Source organism: Pygocentrus nattereri, chromosome 22, assembly GCF_015220715.1.
Source record: "Pygocentrus nattereri isolate fPygNat1 chromosome 22, fPygNat1.pri, whole genome shotgun sequence".
NCBI classification, from domain to species: Eukaryota; Metazoa; Chordata; class Actinopteri; order Characiformes; family Serrasalmidae; genus Pygocentrus; species Pygocentrus nattereri.
This window is the reverse complement of record NC_051232.1, coordinates 19917199-19937214: the sequence shown is the minus strand read 5'-3', so window position 1 is coordinate 19937214 and position 20016 is coordinate 19917199. Positions and strand designations below refer to the sequence as shown.

The window sequence follows — 20016 nt, the reverse complement described above, 5'->3', positions numbered from 1 at the left end:
TTGCATAATAATTTGGAACATGGTGCAATTATTCAAATGGTCAATACAAAGAAATCCGATTAAGGAATCCAATGAAGAGAGCTAGATTTTAGCTCAGTCATCAGATTTTTCAGTGCTGTGAACTCTTAATCTGATTTCTTTCGGATTTCTCAGTCTGCATATGTGCAGAACAGGCAGCTCTACTGGAAACGAGCGAGCAGCGTTCAAACACCTTTGAAGCGGCGGTGAAACCAACTACATTCTCAACAAAGTGAAGGATTAAAAATAAAACTGCCCCATGAAGCTTGAGTTTTACATCACGACTACGTCACGCAGCTTTGTGGTTTTGTAACATATAATGAATGTTTGTTTGTTTATTTATTTATTTAGCCAAGCAGACAGCGCCGCCAGCCCACTCTGTGCTTAATTTGCTTCCCAAGTTCACAATATATCACAAATATCAGTACCTTGCAGTGTGGATGTAGCTTCAGTGTGAAGTGGTTCACTGAAAAATCAAATTTACTCAGTTTTCTCCTCACCCAAAACATGGGGTATGAGCCACATGTTTGATGTCTAAAGCTTGCTTCTTTAGTTTTAGCACTAATACGGCTAATTTTAAGTTAAATTAGCTTTGTAGCTCCTGTGCTAAAACTAAAGAAACAAGCTTTAGACACCAGACATGTCGTGGCTAAGCTGTGTTTTGGGCGAGGAGATGATAGCGTTGATTTCCTTTAAGCCCTGCCACTGAATTGGTAAGTTTTAAAGCCAGTGTTTAGAAGACTTTAAACTCAAGCACACTTTTCATTGTTCTTTGAAAAGCACCATGAACTGAAGTGTTCTTCTAGCCTGCACAACACACTTTGCATTTTTAGACCAGACGTTTAAGTTGAGAAGCCATCAGCTTCTGTACTGACTGTCAAGAAAGAGCACCATGTGATTACAGCTAACCAATCAAGATAAAACCTTTCTAGTCACTTATCCAACCAGGAAAAAAGCGAGTTTTAATAGGTGACACTTGACACACAGATTACCACAGTCTGAAGGAGAAAAATACTAACTTATGTAATAATTTAGTCTGTTATCACATACATGTCAGGGCCACTTTGCATACTACTACATGACTGCATATTAAATATGATTGGTGAAGTCACATTTTTAATACTCTTATTTTGTCTTTTCCGTATTGTCTGTTTTAATGTTGTTTGGAATTGATGCTGCAAAGTAGGACGGGTCTTCAGAAAGATTATCCGTTTAGTCAATGATGACCGTATAAATCTGAATTCAATTCATAATTAAAAAGAAAAAAAAATTAAAATCATATTAGTGTTCAGCACAGTTCATTAACATGCTCAGCACAGTCTTGAATCCTAATAAGGATAAGGATATATTGTGTTTTCTATCACGCGCTTGTCAAACAAAGTGGTAACAGCAAACAGTAAAGGTCAGCACAAAGGCTGCTTTCCAGCCTACATTTCACAAGAGAACGTCTCTCAAACCATTTAAGTCAATTAAAAACACAATGTAAGCAATATGGAAAAAATAAGTCTCTACTTTCAACAGTGTTGTTTCTCCAGCAACTCTGTAACCGTGCAGAGGCTTGAACTGTTGATAAGGGCAAGCACAGAAGAGGTACAGAAACAGCACCACCATCTAGGCTGCAAGGAGCATCACACTAGAACTACATGATCACAGCCGATCTTATTCTCCACCCATGTTCCTATAAACCCTAATTAGTGTAGTGTAGTACTTCTACAGCTCCGCTATTGGCCAGATGAAAAATCCTTCACATCTCTGTTGCAACCACAGAACATGTGAAACACATGAGAACATTGTGCAGTTAACGAAAATACCTATACTTCATCATTCCACTGTATTTCAAGTTGATTGCAGTGATACAGCATGTAAGAAGCCAAAAAAAAACAAGCTTTGTGTCTCTGTTTGACACTTACAATATGTGGTACGATCAGAAGCACCAGTGGTTCCAAAACGCACTTCCTCATATTCTTCATAACTTTCATATTTCATAAGCTACATTCAGAAAGTGGGCTTCGTATGAGGCCATAACTGTTTTCTTTCCAGTCAAATAGATGAGTAATGTAATTTTAAACCCTTATAATAAAAGACGCTGTGTGGAGTCAATACAACTTGGAAAAATATCATTTCACTTGATTATGGTACTATCATGTTCTAACTGACTAAAGGTGCTGAGATGTACCCTTGAGAGTGACAAGAGTGGTCCTGCCCCTGTGACAGTTTATTACCTTCATTTCTGAAAGTGTAGAGATCAAAGTGCCAGAGTTTTTTTGGAGTTAAAATGCAGTGGACAGCAGCATGTACACTGGCACAGCTACCGATGGGCATTCAGACTCTTTAGTGAGTCAGATCAGTTGTATCAGCTCCTCTACAAGAACTGACACTTTCAGCTCATCATTCAGACACCTGACAGTCTAGATACTGACAAAAGTGCATTATGTTAAAAATACTAATTCAGTATGTTGGGTAGTTTACCACAGTGTGCGGAAGATGCAAATGTAGAACTGTATGAGAAACAGTCATTCATCATTTCTGTGATGCAATAGACCCCACAAAAACTGAAAAGTGAAATGGATTATACATTTTTTATAATGAAGCTTTTTTCAGGATTACAGGAATAGAAAAAAGTGAACATCATTTAATGAATGCATAAAATAAAGAGAAATAATCTTTAACAGCTTATCATGGTCACACAAACAAACATTGGGTGGGTGGACAGATGGTCGGGCTGAGTGCACCCACATGTGTTTGCCCTGCCTAACACAGAATTGGTCAAAGCAGTTATATCTTTATGCAAATTATATTAGACATACTGTATGAATACAATTTCTGATTCATCATTACAAATCAAAACTATTATGATGCAGACTTGTATGGCCCCAAAACAATACTCAACACAGCGGTCAACAAAGATAGTGTTTCTCTTAATGATGCCAGAAAGGCCTGCTGGGTTCCCAAACGATCACCTCTGTATTGAGACATACTCAGTTCTAGTTCCAGTAACATACACTGTAAACCAATACTTGCACTTATTTTTTTGGTTTACTAATTTGTTAAAATTACATATACAAATCTAGCAACAATCCTTAGTTAAGAAGGTAAATCTTTACCTTTTTTGTTACCTTATCAGTTCATTTTGGATGAGTCTTATAGACTCTAGTCTTCCACTTCCCAGTATTCTTGGCGCTTTTGTTGGGTTCTGTTAATTAACATATAATTACATCTATAAATTAAAATATTCTGTTTGACGTAGTATACTCTAGTTATATGCAGATATGAAATCTGGATGCAGTTTACATGATTTTGTTATGCTCACCATGATGGTGTTTTGCGTTCAGGTTTACCAGCTCAGCCTCTCAGCATGAACGCTAAGAGAATGACAATTATTAAGCTATTAGAAATCTGGAGAAATGACTCTGCAGTCAAGTGATTCTAGTGTGATCCAAGCCATGCATTTGTTACTATACAAAAGGTCAGTTTCGTATTAGTGAGTTGTTTTTATTGTTAATATAACATTACACCAATATAACATGTTATCAATATAACATCAATATAACATCCCCCTCCCTCTCCACTTGCTGGCCCCAACTATTTGAAGTTTACCGTGCTGGCCTTTTAAGCACAAAACCAGATCTTAAAGATACTAAATACAGCCTGTTTAATTTTAGGGAGTAAAGAAAGGTTGGAAAATGGTCAAGAAGTATGACTGACTGGTACCTTAACCCACACAAACTTTTCCAAGTGGACTTCAAGACAAAAAGGTAGGATATGGACCCTTTAAATAATGTTGCAAACTTATTACAACAACCTCAAAATGAGAAATATCAGATGTTAACTGGAGTTAAGATGATTTCACTTACCAAGTTATCATTTTTTGCAGCACAGACAGTTACACCACTTCTGGAGTGAAGAGCTTAAACTAAGTCCAGTTGGTTAACCCAAAAGTATCTTGGCACAAAGATGACTCTGCGTCACATCACATTAAACCTCTCTACCAGTTTATTTAGATCACCCGGTGATCTTTACAATAAGATGCTTTTGGAAAACGAACACCCCTGTGTTGAGGCTGTGCTTTCGCTTGACCAGCTGATGGAGAGAGTTGTTTATATGCTTCAAAACAGTGCTGTATTACAAGAGGGTGATTATAATAATACTGTACTTTACCCATCCAGCCAATATATTAATATTTTACAGCTAATAATACTATTACATATCAATGACTTTCAGAATTAGAAATTATTCATTAATACAACAATGACACCAAATTTTCATTGTCAGATTTATCCTAAAACAAAACATGTTTGGTATAGCTTTAAGGCGCTTGAAATGACTGATGGTGCCCATTAAAAAATGCCATTAAACGTAAATGCCTCCAACTATAGGTCTGCACTCCTGCCACACAGGACAAATTTTCAGTTTTTTTCATCATGTGAACAACATTCAAACTCGCAGCCAACAGAAACAGCAAAGCCTTCAGTCTGACGGCCACACCTAAAGAGCCCAGCAAAACACAAAAAATAACTGTTCTGTGGTTTAACTCTCCCTTTGTGTTTAGTGGGAATAAATGGTGTTTGGTGAAGTTACTTCACAGTAAGCCTGATGACCATGGCAGCTGTATTATTTCAGCAGAGGATAATGTATTTGTGAATAGACTATGACAAATACTGGATGTCATTTCTCCTTGAAGGAACTGCGGGCGGGAGCGGGACATGACATTATGGTTGCAGGTGGGAGCCAATTAGCCAATAATGACCCAATTATCCCCTAAACCTGCCTGTGGGGTCGTGGTATTTTTCACTTTGGTGGCTGATCTGCTTCTGTGAGGTTGAAAGTTTGAAGTCCAGAGTAGATGTTTGACTCCATCCATCCTTGTCCAGCTTTCTTTACCATGTGCATGCGCTGGTGTTTTCTGAAGGCACCATTATGTGAAAAACTCTTCCCACATTCTGAGCACTGATACGGTTTCTCTCCTGTGTGTACGCGCTGGTGTATTTGGAGATTAATCTGCACCGTGAAGCTCATTCCACACTCCGAACAGTAATACGGCTTCTCTCCTGTGTGAATGCGCTGATGTATTTGGAGGTTGCTCTTTCGATTAAAGTTTTTTCCACACTCTGAGCACTGAAACGGTTTCTCTCCTGTGTGAATGCGCTCGTGTTCTTGGAGACTGCTCTGCAGAGTGAAGCTCATTCCGCACTCTGAACAGGAATAAGGTTTTTCCCCTGTGTGGATGCGCTGGTGTCTTTGGAAATTGCATCTGTCAGTAAAGCTCTTTTCACACTCAGAGCACTGATATGGCTTCACGCCTGTGTGAACGCTCTGGTGTACTTGCAGATGACTCTTTTGATTAAAATTCATTCCACAGTCTGAACAGAAAAATGGTTTTACTCCTGTGTGAATGCGCTGGTGTCTTTGGAGATTACCCTGTGCACTAAAACACTTCCCACACTCTAAGCACTGATACGGTTTCTCTCCTGTGTGAATGCGCTGGTGTCGCTGGAGATGACTTCTGCGAGAAAAACTCTGTCCACACTCCGAGCAGTGGTGAGTTCTCTCTTCGCTGGGATTTTTCTGCATTGTTGTGTGAGATGTTTTTGTGTGGAGAGGATCAGAAGGTGTTTGCTGAGTAGCAGAGCTGCTTCTGGATGCCAAAAGCTCACATTAAAACTCTCCCATGTTTAGAAGTATTTCTCCAGCATCTCCTAGGAAAAAAAAGAAGGAACATTCAATGTCAAAATGCAACAATTCTGACCAACAGGTTTGTCAGGGATTGAATAAGTTCATTGGAAAAGCTATCAGCTGCTGACAGTTTCAAAAATGACTTCTAATCATATAAAAGTTTTAATTAAAAACTAAATTATTTTTAACCTAGATTTAAATTTTGTTACAGCAGCAGAATTTGAATAAGTAAATTATTTCAGAATTTCAGGGCTCTGCTATCAGTTTGGGTCACCTGCTATCAGTAATCTTATCCTACAATCTTATCCTACTTTGATAACCAAGGAGGATTATAAAAGCTAATTCATTTAATAAAATGGCCTGTTCCAATACTGTTTATTTATACCTGGACAGCATCTCACCAATACAACGTTTGATCAGTATCCAATGAAAGCTGGATAGGACAGACCTGATATAGTCGGTCTTCTCTGACCTAATAAGAAGTTACCACTGGGACATTCAGCTAGCAGAGCACTGCAGTAGTCCAACCAAAATTTCAGTTCTGAAGGCATCAAGTAGGAGAAAACTTTTTTGGAACATGTTGTTGGCATCAAATTCAAAATGTGCACATATTACAAACAATATAAACAATATATAAAACAATAACACTTCTCAGTTTCAACATTAGATATTTCTGTTGTCAGAAAAAAACCTTGTATCTCCAAAATGACGACTTCACAGGAAAAGAAAAAAAACATACTTTACTTTTAATGTAAGTCAATGGAACTTTTTGGGTCATTTCTCTTGGACCATTCATCATGAAATTTACAAACTTTGTAAGGTACAACATGTATTTTCAATTTATGTGAAAAACTGAAAAATGGAGATACAAAATTTTCTTCTGAAAACAGCGATATGTTGTCTTTGTAGTATTTTCAATGAAATATAGGGTTTTGCACATCATTGCATTTTGTATTTATTACATTCTGCACAGTGTCTCAACTTTCTGGAAATGGGGTTGTATTACACTACCAACATACTTACGGAAGAAAATAAAAAGCAGCTATAACCACTACAGATACAACTGTCTCCGTAACATATACGTTAGATGGCTCGACTCAAACTAAAGAGGACCAGATCATCACTATATACACAGCTCAGTCTGTAACACGTCAGTTATTCACCCCCAGTTCAGCCTCGTCTGAGTAAGAGACTTTACAATAACATCACTGAGCTCACACCTTATAAAGCTCAGTGATGGACTGTTATTAATATTAATACCTCGGTCCTTAAACAGGAGGGGAGTTTAAACAGCCCTGCAGTCACACCATGTTCACTCTCCGACAGTCGCTCCGTCCTCCTTTTAGAGCTCGGCTTCGCTCTCCGACAGTCGCTCCGTCCTCCTTTTAGAGCTCGGCTTCGCTCTCCGACAGTCGCTCCGTCCTCCTTATAGAGCTCGGCTTCGCTCTCCGACAGTCGCTCCGTCCTCCTTTTAGAGCTCGGCTTCGCTCTCCGACCGTCGCTCCGTCCTCCTTATAGAGCTCGGCTTCGCTCTCCGACAGTCGCTCCGTCCTCCTTATAGAGCTCGGCTTCGCTCTCCGACAGTCGCTCCGTCCTCCTTATAGAGCTCGGCTTCGCTCTCCGACAGTCGCTCCGTCCTCCTTTTAGAGCTCGGCTTCGCTCTCCGACAGTCGCTCCGTCCTCCTTTTAGAGCTCGGCTTCGCTCTCCGACAGTCGCTCCGTCCTCCTTATAGAGCTCGGCTTCGCTCTCCGACAGTCGCTCCGTCTTCCTTATAGAGCTCGGCTTCGCTCTCCGACAGTCGCTCCGTCCTCCTTATAGAGCTCGGCTTCGCTCTCCGACAGTCGCTCCGTCCTCCTTATAGAGCTCGGCTTCGCTCTCCGACAGTCGCTCCGTCCTCCTTATAGAGCTCGGCTTCGCTCTCCGACAGTCGCTCCGTCCTCCTTTTAGAGCTCGGCTTCGCTCTCCGACAGTCGCTCCGTCCTCCTTTTAGAGCTCGGCTTCGCTCTCCGACAGTCGCTCCGTCCTCCTTATAGAGCTCGGCTTCGCTCTCCGACAGTCGCTCCGTCTTCCTTATAGAGCTCGGCTTCGCTCTCCGACAGTCGCTCCGTCCTCCTTTTAGAGCTCGGCTTCAGCAAAAAGAGAGAAATCTGTAAAATCCATCTTCCTATCAGACACCAACGACGGCACGTCAACAACGCAACGCGAGACTACGTGGGTCCCGATAATGGCTGCCATAGCGACGCTGCTGTCAAATTAAATGTCGCCCAAGCTAAACTCTTAAACTCAACGACAAACGGGTAATCAGTCAAATGGGACCTAAGGAAAAATCAGGGTCCCTCATGTCTGCTAAATGTTCAAAACTGTCATGAAGTGATGAAGTACTGTGTTCATTTACATACCGCGCGTGAGCCTTCAAACACAGAGCTGTTCACTATTAAAGTCATAAAGTTTCAGAATAATCTGAGTTAATAGTTCATGTCTAACTTCACGGATAACACATGTTTAGCAAGTCATTTTCACTAAGTTAACTAGCAGTGAGGAACCCTCAGCGCCCGCTAGGCCTTTTTGTCTGTAGTTAGAGCTAAATTTAAATCAGTATAATCATGCTTGTATTTGAATTCTGCTAATATTATAGTGCTACTCTTAATCTGTACTGGCTCTACAGCTAGTCCCTTAAAAACAGGAGGCAGGTGCTCCAAGCATGAAAAGGACAGTAATAGTTCATATATTTTCTTAGCTGTGTCACCTTTTGCTTCCAGAATTTGCTGATATTTAGTGGAGTCCATAGTTAGGTCAGCTAAAAGCAGGCTGTTCTCACCCATCTCCACTGTGTAGCTGTTAGATTTGAAATCTGGGCTTATAGCCTGCTACCATGGGGAAAATGTGGCCACTAACAAACACTTTTTAAACTGGTTTATATGCTATATTCTCTGTATTTGGAGTGCATTTTGCCCTAAGTAGTGCAGACTGACCAGGAGAGTTAACAACAAATGAATAGAACTGAACAAAAGCAGAAGGCCTACATTTTGTCACACATTATCAAGTCATTTGATGTGACAGAACATGATCTTATGAGCACGTTAGTCAAAAATTATATTTGTGCATATTATATTTTGCTTAATAGTAGTGGTTTTATTTTGAATGGACATATAGTGTTGAACTGGACACGGGTCAGATTCGACTACGGACGAGATCTGATGCTCACACAACTTTATAGTAATGTTTGAGATTGAGCGGCTGGAAAGTGAAAAATGTCTATATTACTACATATAAACTCTATCACACGTTGATTAGGAGATGGTTCCTCAGACACCAGTCCACAAAGTCCTGGGTCAGTTCTCTGTCCTCATCTGTAATGAGTCTGATGATTGCTGAGCCATCAGGGAACTTCTGTAAATGGCAGTTTGGTGAGGTGTACATGAGGTCTGCTGTGTACAGGGTGAAGAGGAACGGTGCCCTGTGCTGCTGAACACCATGTCAGGCACACTGTCCCATGCCCTCACATACTGTGGTCGGTTGGTGAGATAGTCCAGAAGACTAAGTTTGCTGGAATCTCACGCTAACTAAACTGTAAAGGCTGCCCTGAAATCATATATAGATGATTAATTATTGTGCAGAAACATAGTTTGCTGAAGAGGTTGTGCGTACTTTTATTTTCTTGTACTTCAAAATTCTACAAAATGTCATTTGCTGTGTATTTTACATTAAGTCTGGTGATCCAGTGTTAACTATGGTAGGTAATACACAGTGATTAATTTATCACAGGTGGTAACCATGCAGATCAAGATCCAAGTAACCTTTCTAATTATTGCTTTCAAACGATTCTGAAATGTCATAGTTTATCATAGTAGATCTTGATCTTGTTGCTGGCCAATTTACTTTTTTACCGTCAAAAAAGCTTAGGTGGGGACTTTTAATTTGAAATAGCGCCTATACGGCAGCCATTATGGAGATACATACTCTCGCGATGTGTTGTTGACGCCTCGGTTGGTCTCGTCTGCCGGGAGCTCAGTGTAGAAGATCTGCACTGCAGACGGAGCGACTGTCGGAGAGCGAAGCCGAGCTCTATAAGGAGGACGGAGCGACTGTCGGAGAGCGAAGCCGAGCTCTAAAAGGAGGACGGAGCGACTGTCGGAGAGCGAAGCCGAGCTCTATAAGGAGGACGGAGCGACTGTCGGAGAGCGAAGCCGAGCTCTATAAGGAAGACGGAGCGACTGTCGGAGAGCGAAGCCGAGCTCTATAAGGAGGACGGAGCGACTGTCGGAGAGCGAAGCCGAGCTCTATAAGGAGGACGGAGCGACTGTCTGAGAGCGAAGCCGAGCTCTATAAGGAGGACGGAGCGACTGTCGGAGAGCGAAGCCGAGCTCTAAAAGGAGGACGGAGCGACTGTCGGAGAGCGAAGCCGAGCTCTAAAAGGAGGAAAGAGCGACTGTCGGAGAGCGAAGCCGAGCTCTAAAAGGAGGACGGAGCGACTGTCGGAGAGCGAAGCCGAGCTCTAAAAGGAGGAAAGAGCGACTGTCTGAGAGCGAAGCCGAGCTCTATAAGGAGGACGGAGCGACTGTCGGAGAGCGAAGCCGAGCTCTATAAGGAGGACGGAGCGACTGTCGGAGAGCGAAGCCGAGCTCTAAAAGGAGGACGGAGCGACTGTCGGAGAGCGAAGCCGAGCTCTAAAAGGAGGACGGAGCGACTGTCGGAGAGCGAAGCCGAGCTCTAAAAGGAGGACGGAGCGACTGTCGGAGAGCGAAGCCGAGCTCTAAAAGGAGGATGGAGCGACGGTCGGAGAGCGAAGCCGAGCTCTAAAAGGAGGATGGAGCGACGGTCGGAGAGCGAAGCCGAGCTCTATAAGGAGGACGGAGCGACTGTCGGAGAGCGAAGCCGAGCTCTATAAGGAGGACGGAGCGACTGTCGGAGAGCGAAGCCGAGCTCTATAAGGAGGACGGAGCGACTGTCGGAGAGCGAAGCCGAGCTCTAAAAGGAGGACGGAGCGACTGTCGGAGAGCGAAGCCGAGCTCTAAAAGGAGGACGGAGCGACTGTCGGAGAGCGAAGCCGAGCTCTATAAGGAGGACGGAGCGACTGTCGGAGAGCGAAGCCGAGCTCTATAAGGAGGACGGAGCGACGGTCGGAGAGGGAAGCCGAGCTCTAAAAGGAGGACGGAGCGACTGTCGGAGAGCGAAGCCGAGCTCTATAAGGAGGACGGAGCGACTGTCGGAGAGCGAAGCCGAGCTCTATAAGGAGGACGGAGCGACTGTCGGAGAGCGAAGCCGAGCTCTATAAGGAGGACGGAGCGACTGTCGGAGAGCGAAGCCGAGCTCTATAAGGAGGACGGAGCGACTGTCAGAGAGCGAAGCCGAGCTCTAAAAGGAGGACGGAGCGACTGTCGGAGAGCGAAGCCGAGCTCTAAAAGGAGGACGGAGCGACTGTCGGAGAGCGAAGCCGAGCTCTATAAGGAGGACGGAGCGACTGTCGGAGAGCGAAGCCGAGCTCTATAAGGAGGACGGAGCGACTGTCGGAGAGCGAAGCCGAGCTCTATAAGGAGGACGGAGCGACTGTCGGAGAGCGAAGCCGAGCTCTAAAAGGAGGACGGAGCGACTGTCGGAGAGCGAAGCCGAGCTCTATAAGGAGGACGGAGCGACTGTCGGAGAGCGAAGCCGAGCTCTATAAGGAGGACGGAGCGACGGTCGGAGAGGGAAGCCGAGCTCTAAAAGGAGGACGGAGCGACTGTCGGAGAGCGAAGCCGAGCTCTATAAGGAGGACGGAGCGACTGTCGGAGAGCGAAGCCGAGCTCTATAAGGAGGACGGAGCGACTGTCTGAGAGCGAAGCCGAGCTCTATAAGGAGGACGGAGCGACTGTCGGAGAGCGAAGCCGAGCTCTATAAGGAGGACGGAGCGACTGTCGGAGAGCGAAGCCGAGCTCTAAAAGGAGGACGGAGCGACTGTTGGAGAGAGAAGCCGAGCTCTAAAAGGAGGACGGAGCGACTGTTGGAGAGTGAACATGGTGTGACTGCAGGGCTGTTTAAACTCCCCTCCTGTTTAAGGACCGAGGTTCCCGAGCAGAGCTGGATCTACCTGCTGTACAGGTGTGTTAAACTCACTGCTGACGGTTAAAAGACATTTTACTGGCAGATTGAAGCTTTAGTTCTTCTACAGAGGCCGCTCTCTCAGACGGGCTGTGCTGTGTTGTATACGGACCGTTAGTTATGATTAAAAGCCTTTTCCACATTAAAAGCTCGAGTCCAGATGTTAAAGTGTTATTAATATTAATAACAGTCCATCACTGACTATAAGGTGTGAGCTCAGTGATGTTATTGTAAAGTCTCTTACTCAGACGAGGCTGAACTGGGGGTGAATAACTCTGCGTGTTACAGACTGAGCTGTGTATATAGTGATGATCTGGTCTTTGTGTGTAACCTGTTTATAATGGGGTGCCAATATTTTCATGGCCCATGGTTTGAGTTTCCCTGTAACTCTTTGCCTTCTTGAACTGGGTTGTGAGTGTGCAAGCAGGAACTGGTGCCTGATTGACCTGTAATTGCTTTCTGTGATATTTAGCCTTATCCTCTTTCGGAGGCCATTTGTAGAATGGATTTTGTCTTCTAGTGGTTAGTGTATTGCCAGTTTTAATAGTGCTTGTAAATTGAGCTTCAGAGAATGTAAGTAATAATAAATAGTTTGAATTGTTAGAATGGTCTAGTTATAGAGACCAGCAGGGTTGGCTGCAAGCCATTGAATAAATGGATCCATCCTACTGTATCAGCCTCAGTCTGTTTCTGTGCCTCATTCAGTACAATTCCATTTCTGTTTTCCACATGATTTTCCATAAGATTAACTACTTGATGAAGATCACATAGGGATCAAACACAGTGTCCCTCAATGCATCTCCAATTCATACGTTACCATTGGCAGATATCACCTGCAACGCTGAATAACAACCCACAGTGATCACCTACTCCCGACAAATATTGCAGATTATATCGTTTTCTGCTACTTGATGCTACCAAAACTAATTTTTGGTAATTACTGCAGTGCACTGCTGGTTGAATGATCCAATGGGTCCATCAATTGGTTTTCTTGTACAAAGTGTCATTCCCAGAAAGTGTTTTTATATACTAACCCTAACCCTAACTAAAAAGCATAACATAACATAATAAGCATAACCATATCAGACCTATTTTTCCACTGAATGCTGATGAAATATATTGGTTACAAAGCTCTGTGATTATATAAGGAATAACATGGCCTGGCCCACCCCTGTTTAAGTGAACTAGCTTTGAAATCCGCCTTGTTTTTTAAAGTAGGTGTTACTGATCCCAAGAGTCAGAAAATCTACAGCAGGAGAAAATGCACTTGCATGCAGAGTTAAAATTATTGTAAAAATGATAATTTACTCATTTAAAAATAGCAGATTTTGAATGTAGGTTTAATAAATGGATTTTAATTGAAGGCACATTTTCGATGATTAGAATGTCTTTAGAATGTCTTTGTAAACCTCCCAGAATCTGAAACAGACTTTGTCCACTAAACTACTTTAATCCCTGACCAACCGGTGTTTGTCAGACTTTTGCTGCGTTTAATGCTCCTTCTTTTTTTCTTTCTTTCAGGAGACGCTTAGAGAAACACGGGAAATCGGGAGAGATTTAATGTGAGCCTGTGGTATCGAGATGCAGCTCTGCTACTCAGCAAATGCCTTATGATTTTCTCCACACCAACACATCTCATAGAAAAATGGCAAACAGTTCCAGCAAAAAGAGAACTCACCACTGCTCGGAGTGTGGAAAGAGCTTTAGTGCGCAGGGTAATCTCAAAAGACACCAGAGTATTCACATGGGAGTGAAACCGTATTCCTGTTCACAGTGTGGGATGAGTTTCAATCAAAAGAGTCATCTCCAAGTACACCAGAGCATTCACACAGGAGAGAAACCGTACCAGTGCTCTGAGTGTGGAAAGAGCTTTACTGACAGATGTAACCTCCAAACACACCAGCGCATCCACACAGGGGAAAAACCGTATTCCTGTTCGGAGTGCGCAATGAGCTTCACAGTGCTGAGTAATCTCCAAGTACACCGGCGTATTCACACAGGAGAGAAACCGTTTCAGTGCTTAGAGTGCGGGAAGAGTTTTACAGAACAAAGTCATCTCCAAAGACACCAGCATGTTCACACAGGAGAGAAACCGTATTACTGCTCAGAGTGTGGAAGGAGTTTTAGTCAAAAGAGTCATCTGCAAAGACACCAGCGCGTTCATACAGGAGAGAAGCCGTATCAGTGCTCCAAATGTGGGAAGAGTTTTAATCAGAAGAGTCATCTCCAAGGACACCAGCGCGTTCACACAGGAGAAAAACCGTATTCCTGTTCGGACTGTGGGATGAGCTTCGTTCAGCTGAGTGGTCTCCAAATACACCAGCGCGTTCACACAGGAGAGAAACCGTATCAGTGCTCAGAATGTGGGAAGCGTTTTACACACAGTGGTGCCCTCACAAAACACCAGCGTGTTCACATAGGAAAGAAAGCCGGACAAGAGTAGACTGAGTCAGACATTTAGACATTCCGAAATCCCACTGAAGCAGATCAGCCAGCAAGGTGAAAATACTAGCAGTGCTTACAACGTCTTCAAGGTTATTTTCAGTGGGCCAGCAATAATTTTAATCATCATAAAGTCTTGAAAGTGACTGACAATTTGGTGTCATGGTTTGGTGTTATGGAGCTTTATTACTCTAACTGTAAGTTGATTTGATTTGTCATAGTATTGTATTGATGTAAAATATTAAGCCGATTATGATTGGATGGGTATTACAGTATTATTACAATCAATAATATTGTAAAAATACATAATATAAAAATACAAAAATATATTATTGCAAAAATACATTTAATAATAATGTAATACAGCACTAAAACATAAAAACAACTCACAATAAGAGCTGGTCAAACAAAACTCCAGTATAGCCTCTACACAACATGGGCCCAGTTTCCCAACAGCATTGTTATTTGTACAGATCATCTTAACAGGTAGAAAAAGTGTTCAGCGTGATGCTCACTTTTGGAACTTCTTATTCACAAACTGTACTGGTGTCATATAATAAAACCTATTTAAAAGTTACCATGCTTGTGTTTGCCGTTCTACTTTGTGTTTGACACAGTTTCTCTTTTACTTATCCTGTTTATTTTGGTGCATGTATGTTTAGCATCTGATTGAAATCTGTTATTCTGGAGATTATTGTAAGAATATTATATATATAATAATATATTTTTTAAAAGACACACACATTTATAGGTACTGAAACAGTCCGAAATAATGACCATTTTGTAATCTCTCACTGAAAACAGGCTGTTTGTCACTGTTTTTGAGATGTTTGTGAATGGTGAGCTCTATTCTGATTGGTGACCTTGTTTTGTGCTTCATTCAAAAAGCATTCTGGGCTGCAACAGTCTTTGGTGTGAGTGGGTGGGACTGAACTAGTGTAGACCATGTATAACATCTGTGTGGGTTTTGATTTTTCATGATATCACAAAAATAAGTTACATTTTTTTGCAGTTTATTTTCTATATATTGGATGTATGGACTGCGGTGTAAACAGTATGTTTTGAAACTTTAACATTGTTTACATACTACATTGGCCTCTTTTCTGCTGTCGAGCCAAATGGTTCTCAGGGGTGTGCCGTTCCACGTTGCTTGGACTCGTGAGACCTGTTACGGATTCCTTTTTCTATTGTGCCACTAAATCAGAGCCAGGAAATGCTGCAGAAAACTACCATAACATTTACAGCATTTGGCAGACGCTCTTATCCAGAGCAACTTACAAGTTGATCATTTTAGACAGGTAGGCAAAGGCAGTGTTAGGAGTCTTGCCCAAGGACTCTCATTGGTATAGTAGGGTGTTTGCCCAGGTGGGGATTGAACCCCAGCCTATAGCCTGGAAGGCAGAGATGTTAACCGCTACACTATACCAACCAAGTGGCTATAACAAGTGACTAACTGCTAAGTGCTAACAGGCTATAATACCTACACACAGCACCCACAAAAACACACATTTGATTCCGTCTATCACTCCGAAAACAGTCACTCAGCGGCCCCTCAGCTTTTTCATCCTCTAAATGGGTATTTAAGCATGAGGTACTGAAAGTAAGGCCACTACTGCGGTGGGCTAAACCTGCAGCTGGCAAAACAGGAATGTTATGGGCATTAGCGTAGCCCAGCAGGACACAGCTCAAAGCATCACAGAACAATTTAGTCTTTTTATATTTCTGTCACTTCAACACCAGTCAATCAAATTTGTGCTGAAGATGTGAGCCTTGGTGCTCTAAACAGGTGTAAATTTATAGCATTTGGCAGACACTCTTATCCAGAGCAACTTACAATTTTACATAAGCAGGCGAAGGTAGAGTTAGGAGTCTTGCCCAAGAACTCTTATTGGTATAGTGTAGGGTGCTTGTCCAGGTGGGGGGATCAAACCCCAGTCTGCAGCATAGAAAGATTTCACAAGAGAAAAGTGACAATAAATGTTCAAATATGACAGAATTATAATTTATTGGATTTGACAGTTGTTGACTATATAAGATATGGATATACCTACTGGGCTACTTCAGTAAAGAGTATATGGCACTAAATCATGATGCAAGTTAGACATTATTATGTTCTGGACCTTTGCTTGAGGAAATTAATCTCTTAATCTCCTAATCTCTTAATTAAATTCATCTGTACTATACTGTTTTAACTATAATGTTAAAATGATATTATCTTTATAATTTTCAATAACTGCAAATGGTAGGCTACAGAAGAATCATTATGAACTATCCTAATGTCATATGTAATATAATTAACATTTTCTAAACACATCTGTGACCTACCTTCTCATGCTAATCATCCTTAATAAACAGCTTCATTCTGTTCTTTATTCTGCATTATACAAGATGTTTGTCCACATTACAAATTGTTCATTCTTCACAAATGCTCTTCAGTTGAATTGGTTTGATATAAAACCACTACAGATACTTCGTTTTAAGACATTAGAGGCTAAGAGAGGTCTTCGCTTGGTGGCCAACAGGATATGGTAAAAGTTAAGTTTGCCAATACTGGACAGCTGTTTACCACTGGTTTAAAACACAAATATTCTTGGTCCATTAATGTCCACAATAGAGGAGCACAGGAGGACCTCTGTTTTGTCTGAGTTGAGCAGGAGGAAGTTATTGACATCCAGTCTTTTATGTTTTTTACACAGTCCTCAATCTTATCATATCAAAATTTATCATCTGGATTGGCTGATATATACATGTGTCTTCAGTGTAGCAGTGAAGATTGATGCTATGTTTACTGATAACAGTACCCAGTGGCGAACCATAACGGTCCTAACAAAGCGCCTTGTGGAACACCATGCTTCACTTTGGTATGAACAGACGATTACATTCACAAACTGACAGCAATCAATGCAAGATCCAAAGCAGTAAAGAGCTATCCCTGTTACTCCTAGAAGCTTTTCTAGCCTCTAGTAAGATAGGAGTACCAGCAAAGATACATTTTCTTGGTCAGACAATAATAAAAGATTATTTTTTATTTTCAGTAGTGCTGCTTTTGTACTATGAGGCCTAAGTCCAATTCTGTTATTGTCACATTTACTCATATACAACAGAGCCAACATTCAACCACTTATGAATCTTCTAGTTTAATATTTTTCCCTTGTGACAGGTAATGTTTACTCTGAACACATGTAATGTATTCGCTGCACATACAACAGTCACCTACATGTTTAACTGGAGCTTTTAGCTTTAACTTACATCCTCGGGCACTGTCAGTCAGAAAATGTTGACTGGCACAACATTGCACCGTATGTTGAGCCCCACCTTCACAAAATGTTGGATTGTTTTAACTTACAGACTAAATTTTTCTTCTCACCCAAGTTAGTCCTAAGCACATTTAGGCCAAAACTTCCTATGGTTGACCTCGGACATTCTCAGTATGACATCGTGTCTGGCTGAAACTAAACAGGAGAGTAGATTTCACCAGAGGAGGTCCGGTCACCACTTCCCTAAAGGCATAAATAAAAAAGTCTCAGTTTTACTAATATTGGTATGAACCTGTACAAATCACTATTTAAAAAAATGTTCTGAATTTTGTTATTTATTAATGCTTAAGTGTCTGTCCTCCCAGCCCCAGCTACAACATGTATTTAAAATCTTAAGGGAACCCAATTTTGATATTTTCCATTCCCAGTTTCCATAAGAATTATATTTGGATAACTGTGGGCAATGGAAAAAAAACACTTTGGCTGCAACTGATTAATATCATTAATAATAATTAATCATTTCTGTCGGCTTACTATTTTAGATGAAAACACAGGTGTTAAAGGGCTGAAGAAATCAGCTGCACAAATATTTGGCAACACACCCAGGAATACATTTGAAATGTGTTTTATTATCCTTCAAAAACAGCCAAGGAAAACTGTCGGTTTCCTGTTATCGATCCTAAGGGATGAAAAGAATTGGTAGATTTTTAATCCAGCTGGTCTATCTCCTTCTGAAGGGTTACAGAGGTTGAAGTACAGCAAAGTGGATGCTTGACTCCATTTACCCCTCTTCAGCCTTCTGTCCTGTGCTAAGGCACTTGTGTTTTTTGAGGGGACTACTCTGTGAAAAACTCTTCCCACAGTCCGAGCAGTAATACGGTTTCTCTCCTGTGTGAATGCGCTGGTGACTCTGGAGAGTGCTCCGCAGAGTAAAACTCAGTCCACACTCTAAACAGCAATACGGTTTCTCTCCTGTATGAATGCGCTGGTGAACTTGGAGGCCGCTCTTCACAATAAAACTCTTCCCACAGTCTAAACACTGGTACGGCTTCTCTCCCGTGTGAATGTGTCGGTGCACTTTGAGATTACTCCGTGAAGTAAAGCACTTCCCACATTCCGTGCACTCATACGGTTTCTCTCCGGTGTGAATGCGCTGGTGTGCTCGGAGATGGCTTTTTTGATTAAAACTTGTCCCACATTCTGCGCAGGGATACGGTTTCTCTCCTGTGTGAATGCGTTGGTGCCCTTGAAGATTCCCATACACAGTAAAGCATTTCCCACATTCTGAACACTGAAACGGCTTCTCTCCCGTGTGAATGCGCTGGTGTAGTTGGAGGTTACTCTTTCGATTAAAACTCTTCCCACATTCAGAGCACTGATACGGTTTCTCTCCTGTGTGAATGCGCTGGTGTACCTGGAGATGAGTCTTCCGATTGAAACTCTTCCCACACTCTAAGCATCGGTACGGTTTCTCTCCTGTGTGAACGCACTGGTGCACTTGGAGATTACTCTGTACCGTAAAACATTTTGCACATTCTAAGCAACAATACGGTTTCTCTGTGTGAATGTACTGGTGTCTTCGGAGATTACGTCCGTCGATAAAACTCTTCCCGCACTCGGAGCAGCGGTGAGCCCTGTCTTTGCTGGAATTGTTCGGCATTGTTTTGAGGACTGTGGAGATTATCAGGTGGCATTTGCTGTGCATCCAAAGCTTCCTCTGGAGGCTCACAGCCTCTCTGGATTTCAGAGGTATTCCTCCAACATCTGCTGATGGGTTTGTGGAAGTGGAGCAGGAGAAGACTTGCGACAAGAAGTCATTTTGCTCTGCAAGACAAGAATAAATAATAAAAAAAATCAATGCTGAATGATTCAACTTACATTTAAAAGGAAAATTTAGTTTTCACCTTTTGTGTAGAAATGAATGTTTCTCTTTAAATAATGACCAAAATGACCCGTTGACATCAAAAGTAAAGTGTGGTTTTTTTCTGTATAACTTTTTCTGTCTATGTCTGTTTTTCTGCCACCAGAAGAAGCCACATACTATCCTATTATAAATCCACCAGTCCTCTTCCAACCATCTAGCCAGGCCAACACCAGAAAAACCTACATATAAATCTTCCTCGGTCTAAATATACACTCAAATAATTGAATAATTTCATTTAAATAATTGAAATAATTTGAACTGCTTTATATGAGATGTTTCATAGTTATTATCACAGTCACCGCCACTTTACTATACTCATAAGAACTTAAATCTCATGTACATATTGCAAATTTCTCTTTATCTTTGTTTTTAATTATTAAAGTGTTTATTCTGTACTATTAGTAAATTAGCATGTTAGCTTTAGCATGTTAACATAAACAACACAGTCAATTACAAACATATGTGCATACAGTAAGTGCAATGAACATAAATGCAGTTTTCTCAGAGAAACCGATGTAGATGTACTTACAGAGGACAATGAACTACAAGGTTTTCCAACAGAGACACATGAGCAGCTGTGTTTATCAGACAGCTCTCAAACACCACCTACTTCTTCTGTAGGA

The 20016-nt window shown here is 41.8% G+C and overlaps 2 protein-coding genes across 2 annotated transcripts; one reads left to right on the top strand and one right to left on the bottom strand.

The window, feature by feature from the left end:
- Positions 1-2578: 2578 nt before the first annotated feature.
- On the bottom strand, positions 2579-20016 carry LOC108412088 (gastrula zinc finger protein XlCGF26.1-like). Its single transcript, XM_037532965.1, has 3 exons — positions 19923-20016; positions 18255-19293; positions 2579-5563 (listed from the first exon to the last, which is right to left on the bottom strand). The coding sequence occupies exons 2-3, from the start codon at positions 19172-19174 to the stop codon at positions 4807-4809; spliced, it is 1677 nt and encodes a 558-aa protein (XP_037388862.1). The 5' UTR covers positions 19175-19293; positions 19923-20016; the 3' UTR covers positions 2579-4806.
- LOC108412091 (zinc finger protein 239-like) lies at positions 9673-14792 on the top strand. The gene is made up of 2 exons (XM_017683978.2): positions 9673-11770; positions 13292-14792. Exon 2 carries the CDS (start codon positions 13374-13376, stop codon positions 14211-14213), a length of 840 nt encoding a protein of 279 aa, XP_017539467.1. The 5' UTR covers positions 9673-11770; positions 13292-13373; the 3' UTR covers positions 14214-14792.